The sequence below is a fragment of the Barbus barbus genome, assembly GCF_936440315.1.
Source record: "Barbus barbus genome assembly, chromosome: 15".
NCBI lineage: Eukaryota > Metazoa > Chordata > Actinopteri > Cypriniformes > Cyprinidae > Barbus > Barbus barbus.
This window is the reverse complement of record NC_136743.1, coordinates 17,970,912-17,990,196: the sequence shown is the minus strand read 5'-3', so window position 1 is coordinate 17,990,196 and position 19,285 is coordinate 17,970,912. Positions and strand designations below refer to the sequence as shown.

At 38.3% G+C, this 19,285-nt stretch overlaps 2 protein-coding genes across 3 annotated transcripts; both read right to left on the bottom strand.

Annotated features, from left to right (window-relative positions):
- Positions 1–28: 28 nt before the first annotated feature.
- Positions 29–11,576, bottom strand: LOC306881898 (occludin-like). Its single transcript, XM_079436249.1, has 8 exons — positions 11,439–11,576; positions 7,997–8,725; positions 7,499–7,663; positions 2,114–2,247; positions 1,813–2,019; positions 619–790; positions 452–493; positions 29–311 (listed from the first exon to the last, which is right to left on the bottom strand). Exons 2-8 carry the CDS (start codon positions 8,708–8,710, stop codon positions 165–167), a joined length of 1,581 nt encoding a protein of 526 aa, XP_079292375.1. The 5' UTR covers positions 8,711–8,725; positions 11,439–11,576; the 3' UTR covers positions 29–164.
- LOC306881897 (MARVEL domain-containing protein 2-like) lies at positions 11,177–17,348 on the bottom strand. 2 transcript variants are annotated; one of them, XM_079436247.1, is made up of 6 exons: positions 17,013–17,348; positions 15,475–16,537; positions 13,022–13,233; positions 12,300–12,471; positions 12,150–12,200; positions 11,177–12,044 (listed from the first exon to the last, which is right to left on the bottom strand). In XM_079436247.1, the coding sequence occupies exons 2-6, from the start codon at positions 16,525–16,527 to the stop codon at positions 11,946–11,948; spliced, it is 1,587 nt and encodes a 528-aa protein (XP_079292373.1). In that variant the 5' UTR covers positions 16,528–16,537; positions 17,013–17,348; the 3' UTR covers positions 11,177–11,945. The 2 variants fall into 2 exon arrangements, with proteins under 2 accessions (XP_079292373.1, XP_079292374.1); XM_079436248.1 differs by having other exon boundaries at positions 15,475–16,600; positions 17,013–17,341.
- Positions 17,349–19,285: the final 1,937 nt, after the last annotated feature.

Genomic DNA, 19,285 nt, shown 5'->3' with positions numbered 1-19,285 from the left:
GTCAGTTACCTTTTCTTTAGGAGTTTTATATACAAATTGTAAAGAGAGAATTTTACAGGAAAATCGAATATATTTACAACTCCTGCAACTTTACAGCCACAACTCACTCAGCACAGCTTGTTAAAGTCTAGCCATATACAATGTATGCATTCATGTGTACAGTTTTAGACAAAGAAATCCTGGTGATCAGCAATATTAGTCTTCTCTCTCCTTGCAAAGATTCTGTCATAATTTTTCACCAGTTGTTTGATATGACACAGCTCCTGTCTCAGTTTTTTACACCGGAGCTTCTTAGCCTGGTATTCTGGAGCCTACAGAAAGGAATTGAGCATTAGGGATTGACAGACAAAAATACGAAATGGCTGTAATGACTGATCTAGACCATTGGGGCCAATCAGTCTCCTAATAGTGATGGACAAAAATCAATCTCCATCAATAATTTTTTTCTTACCTGCTTCAGATCCTTGAGTCGATTATATTCATCAGCTACAGCCTGTGATACAATATATATATTATATATATATGGGTTGTATTGAGTTTATAACATGAACGTTGTAAATGATGTCTGATAAACTTTCTTAACTTTATTATTTTACTTTATTGGTTTTTGATGCCTACCTGGAACTTGGTGGATTCCTCATGGAGGGAGTCCAGTTCTCGGCTCAGTTCATTCATTTGATCACTGATATCATCCATTTCTGCACAAAGGTGCTTGTATTCAGTGAGGGAGATATCAAACTGTTTCTTGTACTGTCTGCGCTCTTCATCGGTTGTAACTTCTGAATGAGAGCTGTAGAAGGAAAAAAACAAGTAACTATGCTGCAAAACAATCTGCTATTAGAACAGTAATAGAAAAAGAGATTCTTAACTGCATTAGCTCTTTTAAACAGCACAGCATTAAAGGGGGGAGGGGGGTTAATGCAATTTAATGCATTCTAAATTAGTTACACTGTTAAACAGTTAGATTCTCATGCTAAACATCAAGATTCAAAAATGTTTTGGACATATGATGGAGCATTTCTGTGCCAAATACACTTACAAAGTCGATGTCATAAAAGGCAGAATTCCTTGTATGGGCACTTCTCCCGGAAGAGCACGTGCACACGTCAACCAGGGGTGCATTTCCCAATAGGAACTATGGTAGCAAGTTCCGTCGTTACCAATAGAGCTCTATGGAACTAAAGACCATAGTTAGCTAACAATGTTTTTGGGAAACGCACCCCAGAGCGAGAGCAAGAGCACGCCCATCAACATCGTCACAGGACTTACTCGAGAAGAATGTCTCCAACAAAGTGTGTTTTTGGTTGTGAGGGAAAGATAACCTTGTTCAGCTTCCCAAAGAACCCAGCATTACGTGAACAGTGGCTGCACTTTGTTTTTCCAGGGCAGCAACGGAGTTTCGCAAGTGTGTTTGTTTGTTTGTTCCCATCATTTCGGTGACAAATGTTTTATAAACAAGGCCCAGTTCGATGCTGGATTTGCAATTCATTTGATACTGAAAGATGGAGCAGTCCCAGCAATAAAAGATCCTGGTCATGATTCGGAACTGCAGACGGTAAGTAAAACGGTATCGAATTTCTGTTTTGTTGGCAATCGGCACACAAGTACTCACAACTCTTTAGCTCCACCCACGGCGTGCCTCGGAGAGAATCATAAAGCTGTATCTTTCTTTTATAAATATGATAAAACTAAAGACTTTTTGGATATATGAAGGATGCAATACTACTCTATAGGTACTCAAGATTAACATGAGATTGAGCGAAACTGTGTTCATTATGTTAAGGATAAGAAGTATTCACGATTGAAACTCACTTCTCCAACTCATATGTGTCTAATTCAGTGGCCAAATCTCCACCAGTGGTGTAGCCTGTCTCACAGAGCACATCCTCAACCTCGTACGTTTCAGGTTTCTCCTGCACCGAGCTGCTCTGCACTTCAACCTCCTCCACAGGGTTGGAGCTCATCCACCGACTCTGGTACAGCGGCTCTGGGGAGCAAGCGTTCGCGTTCTCAGAATACCTTTAAAACAAAGTGCAAAGAAGAGGCTAGTGTACATTGGTACTTGTAAGAATTTCTTTTCCTGAACATGGTCAGAAAGGCGAGCCGCACTCACACATTGCTTTTGTATGCACCATCGCTGTAGACGCTCACTGTTCCCTCAGTGTAGGACGTGAAGCTGTTCTCTGCTTTCAGATGAGGGGAAGCCTTCTCTGATAAAACCACAGTGGGGGTGTATTGCGTGCTTCGCTGGAACAGACCGTGTACAAGTTTTAATGGAGCCAAAAATCATAGAACAACATGTAATGAATCAATTTAACTCTGATGCTAAAGCTATGACCTGATGGGAAACTAGATCAGACCGGAGGACCATCACAGATTTCTCTGAACAATATCTTAAGAGACCACTTGAGCAGTTTTATATGACACAATACACCAAGACACTGTAAATCCATCACAACACAATTACCCCACCCTCTTGCACATGCATCACTTCCTCTAATGAAGCGTAATTATTTAAGCTTACAGGAAGCACACTTGATGAGAGCTGTACATGGCACTGGATGTACAAAAATGCCTGTGTATTGTCTTAACAACGACAAAAAACATCTGAGGTCACTTCCAGGAAAGTCACTGCATAGTCCAAGAATTTAGAACGACTCATTTTGAAGTCTCACTTCACAGTAAACCAAATAATATAAACTACTCTTAAAGAGCAAAAGGGGAGTTTTAAAGCCTAATAAATAAAACTGTGCTGTTATTTTGTTGAGTTAGTATACTATAGCTTTTTTCTGATAATTACACCAGAAGCTATAGTTTACAAGCTGCAATAAGCAGAAACAGCAAATGTACATTTGGATGAAAATATCAGTAATTGCACAAGCTGTAATCTTTATCTATAAAAATAACATGACGCATCGCCTATATAGTAACTGGAACGCAAGTTATCTGTGACTGTCAAGAGGGCTCAGATGTTAACTGACCTTTATTCAGTATCGGTCATTATGAAGAGAGTCATTCACTTCACAATCATTGTAAATTGATGAATGATTTACACAAAGGCAATTCTGATCATATGACTGATTTCATTGTACTGCACTGGTGTCGGAGGTATAGGCTACACTATATTCAAAATAATGTGGCCCTTGGATTCATTTTGCAAAATCTCCTCAAAACATAACAGTCAAAATAATAATAACAATAAACCCTAAATATTTAAATGAGAAATAATTAAGCAGATCAACTGTTTTCAACATTAATGATAGTTTTTTACAACCCAAATTCCAGAAATGGGACGTTTTTAAATTTGATTAAAATGAAAACTAAAAGAATTTCAAATCATATGAGCCAATATTTTATTCATAATAGAACATAGATAACATAAATGTTTAAATGTTTTAAATTTTATGCACAAAATGAGCTAATTTCAAATTTGATGCCTGCTACAGGTCTCAAAAGAGTTGGGACGGGGGCATGTTTACCATGGTGTAGCATCTCCTCTTCTTTTCAAAACAGTTTGAAGACGTCTGGGCATCGAGGTTATGAGTTTCTGGAGTTTTGGTGGTGGAATTTGGTCCCATTCTTGCCTGATATAGGTTTCCAGCTGCTGAAGAGTTTGTGGTCGTCTTTGACGTATTTTTTGTTTAATGATGCGCCAAATGTTCTCTATAGCTGAAATATCTGGACTGCATGCAGGTAAATTCAACACCCGGACTCTTCTACTACGAAGCCATGCTGTTGTAATAGCTGCAGTATGTGGTTTTGCATTGTCCTGCTGAAATAAACAAGGCCTTCCCTGAAATAGATGTCGTCTGGAGGGGAGCATATGTTGCTCTAAAACCTTTATATACCTTTCAGCATTCATAGTGCCTTCCAAAACATGCAAGCTGCCCATACCGTATGCCAGTGGTTCTCAAACCTTTCTGCCCCCCCCCCCCCCCCATTTAAAAAAAATGCCGCACATCCCACCACAGACTACCAAATAATTTCAATAAAAACTATGAAAAACTAATGCTTTTTTAATTAAAAAAAATCTACAGCAGATAAAAATACCTGCAACATTTGAAACATTGAAAAACAGCATACAGAGAATAACTGTTGTTATTATTATTTTCTCTGTAATTTTTTCATTTTTATTTATTTAGTTGGTTTTTTGTTTTTGTGGGTTTCATGCTGTCCACTGGCATAGAACACACACAGACCTTTCATCTTCACCAACAAAATTAACATTGTATCTACACCAGATGCGAGTGGCAAAATACAGTAGAACCCATTATAATCAGTGACGCTGTTTACACTGGATGCGGCATGACACGACAAATCCCCGACATTAAACTGATGCCTTGTTCTATCTGTGATGCACTGACACAAAGGTAAAATGATTTGCAACAGTCGCTTTGTCACGTCCAGTGCAGACTGTTGCAGCGCGACGCAACAACTGTAGCATCTGGTGTAGATACGGTGAGTGAAGCAGAGAGCAAGATATTCCTTGTCATATTTTCTGCAACTTTTGAATGACCAGCACCTGCCTGGGTCTGTGCGACTTCATCTATGGCTTGTCTCTTCCCTTTCACACACCGATCCATGATGGCCCGAGCCCCCCCTGGCGGGCGCGCCCCACACTTTGGGAACCACTGCCATATGCACTTACGCACACCCATACCATTAGAGATGCTGGCTTTTGAACTGAACGCTGATGACATGCTGGAAGGTCTCCCTCCTCTTTAGCCTGAAGGACACGGTGTCTGTGATTTCTAACAAGAATGTCAAATTTGGACTCGTCTGACCATAGAACACTTTTCCACTTTGAAAAGGTCCATTTTAAATTAGCCTTGGCCCACAGGACACAACGATGCTTCTGGACCATGTTCACATATGACTTCCTTTTTGCATGATAGAGCTTTAGTTGGCATCTGCAGATGGCACAGCGGATTGTGTTTACCGACAGTGGTTTCTGGAAGTACTCCTGGGCCCATTTAGTAATGTCAATGACAGAATCATGCCGATGAGTGATGCAGTGTCGTCTGAGGGCCCGAAGACCACAGGCATCCAACAAAGGTCTTCGGCCTTGTCCCTTACACTCTTTTTGCACTGTAGATGATGAGATTTGCAAAGCCTTTGCAATTTGATGTTGAGGAGCATTGTTTTTAAAGTATTCCACAATCTTTTTACGCACTGTTTCACAGATTGGAGAGCCTCTGCCCATCTTTACTTCTGAGAGACTCTGCCTCTCTAAGACATCCCTTTTATAGATAATCATGTCACAGACCTGATGTCAATTAACTTAATTAGTTGCTAGATGTTCTCCCAGCTGAATCTTTTCAAAACTTCTTGCTGTTTCAGCCCTTTGTTGCTCCCGTGCCAACTTTGAGACATGTAGCAGGCATCAAATTTAAAATGAGCTCATTTAGTGGATAAAAGTGTAAAATTTCTCCATTTAAACATTTGTTATGTTCTGTATGTTCTATTGTGAATAAAATATTGGCTCATGTGATTTGAAAGTCTTTTAGTTTTTATTTTATTCAAATTTTTAAAACGTCCCACATTTCCGTAATTCGGGTTGTATTTTTTTTTTTTTTGGTGCAGTTTTCAGAAGTTGTATATTTTCATATAGTACTAACATCACAACAGATCGTCAAAATGGACTTTAAAACATTTTTCAAACATTTTTTGCGTCATCGCAAAAAAAAAAAAAAACTTTTCACAACACAATGTTTTATCTATGTAAACATTTTAAAACATTTTGTAGGTCAAAACTACAATACAGACTCAGTCATATGGTACAGTGAGACAATTCATGTATTGGCAGCAAATGGTTCTGCACAACACCTCATTGGACAGATAGTATTACAATACAGTATAGCCTGTTACTGTAATATATTTAATTCAGCAACTTGGCTGATTGTAAACATGTATTTTGCATTGTTTGCCATTGAATTAACTACCTATTGATGAAATTAACAGTTGGATGTGCCAGAACTTTCTTCAGTTACACAAGGAGAAAACTGAAATCATTGCATTTGGAAACAAAGATGAAGTTCTCAAGGTGAATGCATACCTTGACTCTAGGGGTCAAACAACTAAAAATCAAGTCAGAAATCTTGGGGTGATTCTGGAGACAGACCTTAGTTTCAGTAGTCATGTCAAAGCAATAACTAAATCAGCATACTATCATCTCAAAAATATTGCAAGAATTAGATGTTTTGTTTCCAATCAAGACTTGGAGAAACTTGTTCATGCCTTTATCACCAGCAGGGTGGATTACTGTAATGTTCTCCTTACCGGCCTTCCCAAGAAGACCATTAGACAGCTACAGCTCATCCAGAACGCTGCTGCCAGGATTCTGACTAGAACCAGAAAATCTGAGCATATCACACCAGTCCTCAGGTCCTTACACTGGCTTCCAGTTACATTTAGGATTGATTTTAAAGTACTTTTACTTGTTTATAAGTCACTCAATGGCCTAGGACCTAAATATATTGCTGATATGCTCACTGAATATAAACCAAACAGACCACTCAGATCATTAGGATCAAGTCAGTTAGAAATACCAAGGGTTCACACAAAACAAGGGGAGTCTGCTTTTAGCTATTATGCGGCCCGCAGTTGGAACCAGCTTCCAGAAGAGATCAGATGTGCTAAAACATTAGCCACATTTAAATCAAGACTCAAAACTCATCTGTTTAACTGTGCATTTGTTGAATGAGCACTGTGCTATATGTCCGAACTGACTGCAATACATTTTATGTTTAATCATTTTCTTTAAATTTATTTTAAATCATTTTCTATATCATTTTAAAATTCCTTGTTTTTATTATTTTTATTTCCATGTTTTTATTGATTTTAATGTCTATTTTTCTTTTATGTAAAGCACTTTGAATTACCACTGTGTATGAAATGTGCTATATAAATAAACTTGCCTTGCCTATTAAAAGTACTGAACTAAAAGAAAGTCATACTGTTGTGTTTTTGGTGATTAAACCAAATGTTCTCATTATAATTACAAAAAAATCTTGTGTTTTGAATCAATGATTATGTGGACTGAAATACAACTACAATGAAAGCATGAGATCTGTTTTTGAAAGATTGACTGGAAATGTTATTAGTTTGGATTTTTTTTGCTAGGAGTTTTGAAAATGTGCACCTTTTAATGTGAAAATTGCACTAAATGAATAAAAATAAAACTGTAATAAGAAATGTTTCCTGAGCAGCAATTCAGCATATTAGATTGATTTCTTAAGTGACACTGAAGACTGGAGTAATGATGCTGAAAATTCAGCTTTGCTAACACAGGAATAAATTACTTTTTAAAATGTATTAGAAAACAGGTTTGTTTATTGTAACAATATTTCACAATGTCACTGCTGTTTATATATATATATATATATATATATATATGCTTTTGAAGTAAATGTAGCCTTTGTTCATATTTATATGCCAGAAAATTTGAATATCAATAGCAATGATCTCAATAAATCTGAACCGCCACTTATGAACTCACCCAGATTTGTGAATTTTGGCTCCTGTCTGTTCTGAGGATAGGTGGTTCCTCCCAGTAGATATTAGATTTGCCATGACGCCATATTTTGCTTCGAGTCTTATAGGCAAAATAGGCTGCAACAACCAGGGCAATCATGACAAACAGCCCACATACCAGAGCCACAGCCTATAATGAGGAAGAAAACACTGATTTAAAATATAAATGTTACAGTGAAACTATAGACACAGAACAATAAGAAGTGGGAATTACACTCAAATAAAGGCTCCAAAGGAGGTTTTTACAGTGATGCCACCAAAGAAACATTTTAGGTTCCCCAAAGAACCTTTCAGTCATGTTTTTTTTTTGTCTGAGGCGCATTATAATCTTAAGTGCCTTTTTCCACTAAAAAGAACAATTTGTGCAATGGAAAGGTTCTGTTGATGTTAAACGTTTTTCATGGAACCTCTCATGCAAATAAAGAACCTTTATTTTTAAGAGTGTATGTCTTGCCATACTGACCTCCTCAGGATCCATGAAGCAGTAGTGATAGAGATATCGATTAAAGGATGGATATGCACCCGGGAAGCCTGTTCCAACTCCAGCGCTGATGCTGGGAGTCCCTAATGAGGTCTGGCACATCATCAGGATGGGGTTGTACATGAAACTTTGTGAACTCTGGGCCATGGGATTCACCCCAATGACAAATATGATGTCTATAATACACTGTAGAATCGCCAGAACCACATCCACCACTAAAACTGTCAAGTAAAACGTTTTTCCATGCACACACCATGTCTTTGAGAAACTAACCACTAGGATGGCCAAAGATACTACGAAATTAAGGGCTGCCATGGAGATCATGGCTGATTTTGCTGAGTAGGGTGTCATATAAGAGCTCTGATAGCCGTAGCTTCCTCCATAGTACCCAGAATCCATCCCATAGCCCCCAGATCCAGCAACATAGGCCCCGATGCCGCCCTCGTAGCCGTGCATATCCCAAACTAGAGTGGAAGCAACACAGGCAAAAATAACAAAACATAGCAGAGCAGTCAGTCCCTCCATCGTTTTCACGATGCCAGGCGGTGAGAACCATCTGTAGAAGTGCTGAGGGGTTCCCTCCGTTTGAAGAGCATCGGGCACTGAAGAGTATATTCTTTGAGAGTAGAAACTTGATGGGGCAATGTAGTGTGGACTGTACTGCGGTGGACTGTCATATTGCTGTGTTTCATGCATGATTCATGAGATAATCTGAAAAAATAAATGGTCAAATTTCGATCATGAGATCATCTGGGAACAGATATAGCTTTCTGAAATCAAAACCATACTTCCTTTTCAGACAAAGAGCTGCAGTCGTTTGTTTTAATCATTAAAAATTATATGGATGAGTATAACTCTTAAAATCGTGGCGAGAACAAAACATGAAAACTAAAGTCATAATTAAATTGAAATATAGCTGAACACTATATACAGTATCTCACAGAAGTGAGTACACCCCTCACATTTTTGTAAATATTTTATTATATACAGCTTGTATAACAGTGTACATTTGCTGTCCCCTCAAAATAACTCAACACACAGCCATTAATGTCTAAACCGCTGGCCACAAAAGTGAGTACACCCCTAAGTGAAAATGTCCAAATTGGGCCCAAAGTGTCAATATTTTGTGTGGCCACCATTATTTTCCAGCACTGCCTTAACCCTCTTGGGCATGGAGTTCACCAGAGCTTCACAGGTTGCCACTAGAGTCCTCTTCCACTCCTCCATGATGACATCACGGAGCTGGTGGATGTTAGAGACCTTGCGCTCCTCCACCTTCCGTTTGAAGATGCCCCACAGATGCTCAATAGGGTTTAGGTCTGAGACATGCTTGGCCAGTCCATCACCTTTACCCTCAGCTTCTTTAGCAAGGCAGTGGTCGTCTTGGAGGTGTGTTTGGAGTCATTATGTTGGAATACTGCCCTGCGGCCCAGTCTCTGCTTGTATGTCACAGTACATGTTGGCATTCATGGTTCCCTCATTGAACTGTAGCTCCCCAGTGCCGGCAGCACTCATGGAACCCCAGACCACGACACTCCCACCACCATTCTAGACTGTAGGCAAGACACACTTGTCTTTGTACTCCTCACCTGGTTGCCGCCACACACGTTTGACACCATCTGAACCAAATAAGTTTATCTTGGTCTCATCAGACCACAGGACATGGTTCCAGTAATCCACGTCCTTAGTCTGCTTGTCTTCAGCAAACTGTTTGCGGGCTTTCTTGTGCATCATCTTTAGAAGAGGCTTCCTTCTGAGACGACAGCCATGCAGACCAATTTGATGCAGTGTGTGGCGTATGTCTGAGCACTGACAGGCTGACCCCCCACCCCTTCAACCTCTGCAGCAATGCTGGCAGCACTCATACGTCTATTTCCCAAACACAACCTCTGGATATGACGCTGAGCACATGCACTCAACTTCTTTGGTCGACCATGGTGAGGCCTGTTCTGAGTGGAACCTGTCCTGTTAAATGGTCTTGTGTAATGTATGGTCTTGGCCACCGTGCTGCAGCTCAGTTTCAGGGTCTTGGTAATCTTCTTAATAATAAAATAACACTGAAACTACACATTGCCACTCAACACTTATGTACTGCCCTCAACGATCACCCACATAATCTAAATTATACATATAATAATAATTTTTAAAATATATAAAAATAGTAGTTCTGGTGTCCAGTCATTTCTTCTGAATGGTCAATACAGCATTCCAATAAAATCCACAGTAACACAGATGGCACAACTTCGAATGATATTGTTTTTATATAACATTTTGTAAATATTTTGCTATTCACATGAAACTATTTCACAACATGACAAAGCATAATAAATTATCGCATCTACAGAGCCTTCCTGAATCAGTCAGTGTTTCTGAACAAATTAGTTTAATGACTGATTCAATTACTCACTCATAAAAACTAGTTCTTGAATTAATTAGTGAGTTTGAAAGAATTGTTTGAATTAATCCTTTGATGACTCACTCATAAAGACAGTCACTTACCCAATTACCAGTGTAACCTGCAGAAATAACCTCCGTCACTAAAACACTGACCGACAATCTTGAATGCACAAACAGCACTGTTTATCAAATTTCATAAATTGCATTTAAACTATACATTTTATCACTATATTTGTTCCCTGGAATTACAAACGTACAATTGTTAGCACACAACTCTACAGATAGAGCTACAGGAACTTTCAGAGTTCTGATCTAACAGTATAATTAAGAAGAACACACCTCTTTATAGCACAAAACAACATTCATACTCTGGAGTCCAGCTTTAAACATAATTCCCTTCATCAGGCTACTGCAATTCAGACGAGATGCTCTGAATAATTCAGAGAAACATGAGCAGATGCAGTCATTGGGGGTTTCCATGCTGTAAGTTTTCTACCTCACATTTCTGTTGCATCCCCCAAGTGCAATATACAGCCATTTTATGTGAATAAAAGAGGTGAAGAGATGCACTGCTAACAGGAATATTTTTCAAATACCATATCCTCTTAGTTAATTATGCTTTAGAGAGATGGTGAGCTGCACACCTGTGGTAACTTGAAAAGAGTGAATAAATAATTCAAGAGCTGAAAATCAACCTAGCAAGCTTTATACAGCCTCACAGGTGCATGTTGATGGGACAGCTCTCTTTTTTTTATATATATTGTTCATGAATATAATTTTACAACTTTCCTCTTGAAAATAAACAGATATCATTTTAGATTGGTCTGAGCATAAAGCTGTCACAAAATCTCATCTGATTTGTGACAGCTACAATAACATGAAACATTTCCATTGGTATAATTTGACAACATAAGATTAAAAAAAGTACTGTGACATGTCGGTGTTTTGCACTTTTGCGTTGACTGCAATCCATTCTAAAAAAAAAGGTCTATCATTTTGTGGTAAATAACAGAAACATGTAACTTACCGTAACTCAACAGCCACTGGGCTTTTCCTTGTTCGTCTCGGTCCTGCTTTTTTAAGCTTGACAGTTTTCTGTCAAGTGTTGTTTAGTGTTTGAGTTTATCCGTTTGATGTGAATACCTGTGACAGCTGCTGCTCATGGTGATTTGTGTGAAAGACCTGGTCCTGAAACTCTAAACCCAATCCAACCCGTTGCTACTGACACAATCTTATTGGCTCTTTAGTAGGTCGAAAGTTAAGTTAATGATTGTTAGTATTTTAAAGTGCTTTAAAGCTATAGTCCAAGTCTGATTTCACTTGTTTTTGTTTCAGTAAAAGTAGGACCCTTTAGTAATCCGTAAAATAAGCTTTAACACGGTTTCTCTTTAAAAAAATAAATAAATTGAAGTGAAAAATAAAAATATTAAGAGTTGTGAAAGTAAAGTTTATAGATTAGTTTGAGCCAAACTGCCATCATTTCTTACAGTAAAAAAAGGTGCCATAATAATAATTTTACAATAAAAATATTTTTTTAGTAATTGTCATCAAAATCACGAATCCTCATCTTGATGTGGCTTAGTTTTCCTTTCAGATATTCACACCGCTCCTTCTTCTCCTGAAAGTATGGGTCCTTGAGGAAGCACATAAGTAGTTAAAATGAACAACATTAATAAATATCATCTCTTGCATCCCACTTAGTTTCTGTAGCGGTGGGTTAGTTCAAAAGGTGACTTACATTCTTTTTTTGATCATATTTTTTCAGTAAGCCATTGATTCGCTTACTCTCCTAAATAAAACAACCAAAAACAATTGAAACAACTGGTTTGAATAGTCTAACAAAAGGTAATATTGAGGGAATGTAAATGACTCCAATAGCACGTCTCACCTCAGGGTTTCTCCTCTTATCGATGAGTTGGCTCATCATGCTGTCTAATTCCTGAAACTTCATTAAAGTGGCTGTGATCTCCCTGTGCAGGTCCTTGTACTCCTGGTATTGGTCATTAAAAACTGCTGTGTATTGCTCTCTGTCCTCTACTGAATGAATTTCAGGATATTTTCTGCCAAATAAATAAATACATAACATCTTTTAATATTGTCCCATTTCATATTTTTCTTTAGTATTGACACCTATTCTATTTATATTAATCCTAACCTAATTTTATTTCTCAAGCCCATCTCATGTTCATCCTATTTTTAACTAATTAACATCAATTTTTCATTTTTTCTATACTGTGTAGTTCTTTTGTGATTTTTAACTGCCTTTTTTATGGAAAGATGGTCAAGGATTTAGATAATAAGGGATTTTTCCCATCAGTCGCATGCATTTCAAAGTACACACCCAGAAATAGTAGCATGAATCGAAAACACCACATGGCACATTATCCATCAAGTTGTCCAAAGCCCTTTCTAAGATTGTCTATATGTAGAGCAGTTGGTTTTAAACCATCTATAGTCACCTAATAATATTTACAGATGAAAAAAGGGCCTAAATGGGGGGTTTAAATGGGTTAATACCTACTGAATATAACCAACACCTGTTATGTTTGTGTGGCATAAATATATTGTTTATTTTTGTAAGACCAGAAATAAACCATAAAGTATACTAACATAATATAATCAGCGACGACTCTCGGTTTAGGAATGTGTCCTGTTGGAATAGCTCCAGTTAAAATCTTTCTTTCTTCAGCTCTCTCTGAGACATAAGCCAGTCTGCTCTTATTCACAGAGCTTTGATCCATTTCATCTCTGAATGAAATTTTCTTGGATCTAGTCGAGGAGCTGCCCATATTGGATGTGGATTCCAGAGTTTGCTGCTGGAACTGAAAGATGACAGCCATTACAATTAGTACAACTTGATAACTACATTGAGAATTTTGTGGAAACTAGGAATTTAATTACTGTTGTTTGTAGTTAAAAGCAAAGCAAAAACCCTGTGATCACTATTATAACATTTTTTATGAAGGTAAGGACCAAAGACATCCATATTCTAATGAATGAAATACAGACTACCTTTCAAACGTTTGGGATTGTTAAAGGGGTCATATGATGTGATTTCAAGTTTTCCTTTCTCTTTGGAGTGTTACAAGCTGTTTGTGCATAGATAAGATCCCTGAAGTTGCAAAGACTAAAGTCTCAAAAGCAAAGAGATATTCTTTATAAAAGTTAAGACTCTGCCACACCCTCCTAAAACGGCTCGTTCAAACACGCCCCCACATGTCTACGTCACGTGTGGGAAGATTTGCATAACACCGCCCAAACGTATACGCAAAGCAAGAAGGCAGAACTTTTATTCTCGCTGTAGTATTGTTGCTGCCACCGGTGCCATGACGTGGAGACGCTGTGTTTCGTTGTGAAAGTAAAAGTACTTTGTTTTGGCTTCCAAAAGAGGACACAACTAGAAATCAGTGGTTAAGCTGTATTTACAACACTGTTCCAGAACAGTTCAACCCAAATATTCGAGTGTGTGCACTGTGCAGCGCATTTTACGGAGGACTATTTCCAGAACCTGGAAAAGTAGCTTACAATGCTGGCTTGCACAAAGGCTTTGCAAGGATAGTCTGACGCTTCTGACTCACAGCCTGTAAGTACATTTCTGCTACTGACTATTCGTTTTGAGCAGTGTAGAGTAGTGCTTGTTTGGAGTTTCTACGATCACAAATGCAGACAAGGTAATGTTTAAAAAGACAGTATAAGTCATTATAATCGGTAATTATGTCCCCACTGGATGCAACAAATGCCTCGTTTACAGTGTTGGGGAGTAGTTAACTACAAGTAGCGACGCTACTAACTTAACTACATTTTTCAGTAGCTTGGCAGTAGCTCAGTTGCTTTTTAAACAGTGTAGCTTTTCCAGTAGCTAACTACTTTTTGCAGCAAGTAGCGGTGTAGCGCGAGCAAAAGCTACATTGCGTTTTGTCGAGCCTGCGCGAATCAGCGCGATGCAAGAATATTCTTCTTGTTAGATTACAAACTCATTTTTTGCCATTACCGCCACCTGTTGTTTAATCACGCATTTTGCGGCTAACGGTTCACTGACGTACAGAAGTGGGTTGACACACCCATATTATCCATGATGGAGCAAGACGTGGCGGCAGATTTGGAGGATGGAGAAACAACTAACGTTAATTACCCATGGCCTTATTTGTCCAAGTTCATGTCTCTCAAAAAAACGACAAGTAAAGGTTACACTTTTTGTAACAGTCTGAGATATTTGAGTGTTGTGTGTAATAAAACAATACTCTTTGAAATCATAATTGTATTGCATTGTTTTAAACACTAAATATTTTACTTAAAACATTCCTCAGACACTTATTCAGTAATTTATAATATACGTTGTTCAAAAAAATCAAAAGTAGTTTCAATGTAGCTAGCTACTTTTTGATACTAACTTGTAGTGTAGCAAACTACTTTTCCAAAAGGGTAGCTTGACTGTAGTTTAACTACTTTAACTTACGAGTAGCTTGTAGCTTGTCAAACTACAGTTTCAGAGTAGCTTCCCCAACACTGCTCGTTTATAATGGGTTTTATTGTTTTTGTGTCGTCGCGCCTGGACACAGCATCACAATACTGTGAGGGGCGTAACATTTCCGTCTCATGCTTGAGGTATTCAGCCAATCACAACGCACTGGATAGTTGGCCAATCAGAGCACGCCTTGCTTCTCAGAACGAAGAACTTTACGTCATATGACCCCTTTAAGATTTTATAGTATTTTTGAAAGTCTCTTTTGCTCACCAAGGCTGTTGGTATAATAATATTATAACAGTAATGTGTCTATTTTAATTTACTCCTGTGATGGTAAAACTGGATTTTCAGCATCTTCAGTGTCACACGATCCTTCAGAAATCAGTCTAATATGCTGACTTGGTGCTCAAGAAATAGTTAATCTATTTCTTGAGCACCAAGTCAGCAAGTAATCTGTTCATCTATTTTTGTAATATTATGTATGTCTTTACTGTCAATTTTGATCAATTTAATGTGCCCTTGCTAAATAAAAGTATTAATTTCTTTGAAAAAAAAACAACAACTAACTTTTGTGAGGTAATGTAAAAAGCACATTTACCTGGCTGCTCAGCTGGCTTGTCATGGCCTCCTTCTCACAGCGGGCAGCTTCATGCCTCCACATTTTAAGGCACACTAGGAAGCTTATCAAGTACATGACCATGTTAATGAATATAAACGCAGTCCCAGCCATCTGACCCCCCTCGACACGACACAGATTAGACAGGACTGGGTTGATGCCGACCGTCATGAAGCAAAGCCCACCGCGATTCAGATCATTCACGTAGACGACACCCACTGCCATGTACAGCAGCGAAATGACCAGATTCATAACAGCCTCAGTAAGAGGCCACCATTTGGAATCCAGCAGGATCGTTCTGTAATACATTGTTAATCCCAAAACCAGCAGGATAACGGTCAGTAACCATGAGAGTCCAACCATGACCAACACAAAGGCTGTCAAGGGGCCATTGTAACGGTATCCTTGTGCACCAGCGATCCCATAATTTGGCCTGTAATAGTTGGACCACTCACTGTCTCTTTGAATATACGCACATACACAGGCGAAAACCATCCCACTGAACACCAGTTGAAGGCCAGCAAGCAGTCTTAAAAGGCCGGGCCAAGACTTCAGGTAGGCGTATTTTAACTGGTATACCTCTAACTTCTCAGCGTAGTACTCTGCTGGATGGATACTGGTCAGTTCAGATTCAAGTGTGTCATATTTGTATCCCACTGAACCTGGGGGGGATTTTGGCTTGAGGTCACCTCTAAGCGTATCCCAATGTTTTCTGTCCAACAATGGAGAAACAGGTGGACTACATCTTGTGCCATTGGGTAGTATTTTAATTCCCCCTGATGATGTGGAATGAGTTTCTGAATCAGTTTTCTTCCATTTCTTAAACACACCATTCCAAGATTTCAGTAAGGCACTCTTTTTCGTCTTCTCAGCTTCCTTGTCTGAATGGCTCTGCTCATAAGGGGAGTAGCTTGGGTCCTCAGGATTGTCACCATTGTGAACTTCTGAAGGATCCTCCTCTGCATGTGGTCTGTTGAAATCTTCACTTTGTGAGAATGAGACATCATCTGAATATGGTCTGCCAAGGTCTGTCATTTTTCTGTAGCTGGTGAGAAAATCAAGGTCTAGTAGCTGTACACAGTCATCTTGGAGAACAATATCAGACAAACTAAGATTTAAACATAAAAAGATGTTGTTTTATATCACTGCCCATTTTTCAAAAGTATTTAAAATTCATAAGAATTGTTAATAAAAACACATTATAATTTGATATCCCTGTTGAAAAGATACAGTAATGTTATATAAAAGATTTCAGCATAGTTGGTTGCCAGCCTGTAGGCTACTGTTTTGGAAGCTGCTCAGTAAAATGTCACTGGTTTAGCAGCTAACTAAATCTGGTGTTAAAAGTTGTATTCGTTTTTAACGTTCATCAAGTACAGTCATTAACATACTCATATACAAAACGTTTCCGATCATCAACTAAAATGAAGCTGAACTTTGCTCTTCTAAGCGTTTGTTCTGTAAAACATATCATAAGCCCTGAATATGAGTAGCACCATGACAAACATAAAAGCACTCACCTTGTTGTCAGAATAGACTGGTTTGCTGTTAGTGAGTACGGCTAAAATGGCTTCACAAAGTAAAAACATGACTGATAAAAGTGCGTGAAGGCGCCGCAGCCGGAAGCCGGAGCAGAGATTAAACATTAAACCTCCAGAGGCCGAGGCTGGCATTCAACATCTCCCCACAGAAACTGTGATTGACAACATCCCTGAAACCCTCAAAACGAAAATCACCCAAAACTGCTCATTTGATTTCACTTCGATCATGTAATTACTTCAGAATTCATTAACTAAATCTTTATTCCTTGTCAGTTGCAGCCATCGATCCGCATTGTTATTCATCACCTAATCACTAGAGGACAGTAGAGGAGTATTGCCGCTCTTCATGCATCGGTGTCAGGCAAGCTACCCATTCAAATGGAATTGAAAGTAAAATAATTTCACTCCATTATTGTAAAGAAATGTATAAGCTGTCACAGTCTTATGAGTCACCGTTTGATAGTCAGCAGGAAATATAAAACATATTATCGAACAGTTACATAGCTTTTTCATGTAAACAGAAGCAGACGCTCCATTTACTGTTGGAATGCATCTAGTGTTAAACACTTTTACCTATGGAGATTAAATGATTTATCAGTCATTTTTAGCAGAAGACATCATGAGGCCAGGTCAAAATAAAGTGGACTAATAGGCTACCTCATATTTGAATAGAGGAGCATGATTTCACTTAGGCATATCTAGTAAATTCAGCCTCAAAAATGTAAACCTAATAGAATGAGAGAAATACTCATTAAATTATTAATCAAACATTATGTATTATACATTGGTATATGGCATGTTTGCATTGGTAAAATGGCCATTGTCTTTGAATAAATTCAGTTAAATTAATTCAATAGTTCAAAAAATGAAAAGATGCTACATTTAGGTTCCTCATATTGCCACACTGTTGAAATCCTGTGGAGCACCTCTAGTCAACCTATTAAGGGTCCCTTAAATGTCTTATCATGTGCTCAGTGAGCTCCAATACATAAAGTCTCTCAAGTCTTCTTGTAGGAACTACTGGACACCTGCCCTTTTTTGAAAGAGGGTTCTGCCTGCGTGGCGATCTGAGGAACCGCAAATCACCAGAATACTTTTTGGTATTTTGCTGTGATTAGATAAATCTGTGATAAATTTCAATGGTCGTCATGTGTTTGTGTTCTATCAGTGATATGTGTCTGAATTCACCTTGGAAAATGTCCTTAGGCCTGTTTTTGTCCCAAGATAGCTGCCTGTGGTTTATCTTTATTGCTCTTCAATTACGTTTATGAGGTCCGCTCCACTGTTAATGGGCATATGTCTTACTCTCACATGCTGTCATTACCATCCAGCTTGATGTGGCCCATTTTCTTCACACTTCTGGGATTGCCTCAGAGATGTCCCTCTGCAACGCTCTCACTCTTAAGGATCTAGGTCTGCCTCCTTCAGCAGCACATCAAACACATCAAGAATATATATTTATTTTTTAAAGGATTGATGCATTGCATGTTGACTTAATTGCTAGAACAAGACGTTCACACATTTGTCCCAGTTAATTAAAACTATTGTACTGGAAGTGTTTTAATTTCACATCCACAGAAGGAGGCTCTAATGTTTTCATCCTCATTTGAACACACGCTCATCCAATATCACAATGCCACAGTGTATTCTCAAGAATTTGATATTTATTATCTGAAACATGGGCAGATTTTGTCCACACTGTAGCTTCTTGGGCTATCTCTATGTAAACAAAATAAGTGGATCTCAACATACGAGACCATGATAACCCATGCCTTTATGTACAGTCAATCTGGGAGGATACAAAATGCAAGTTCATCTCTCTGTTTAATCATTCACAGGTATTTCACAAAGAAAGGCAATTAGGAAAAAATCAGAAAGAAAATAAAATCATGTAGTCCAATAAAATACGTTCTAGTGATTTGGTGTCCCATCTACTTGTGTATGAAGTTTGACATCAGAAGGCATCTGAGTCTTACATTATGATTGGCACATTACAACATTTAGACTGTGTTGACAGTGAAAGAGAGAGAAAGGCATGAACAAGGGTCATGGTCATGTTGTTTAAAACTATGCAATCGTACATCCAATTATTTTTAACCAGGATCTAAATTGCACTTGATTTTGGTCATCAATAGCAGCTTGAATAGTAAAGCAGCCTGTCCTTCTATTTTTGTCTACATTAGGATTTGAATGTTACGACCAGCTTTCTCAGTTCGTCTTTGATCTCTGTTTTATCAAAATGTGCTAGAAGT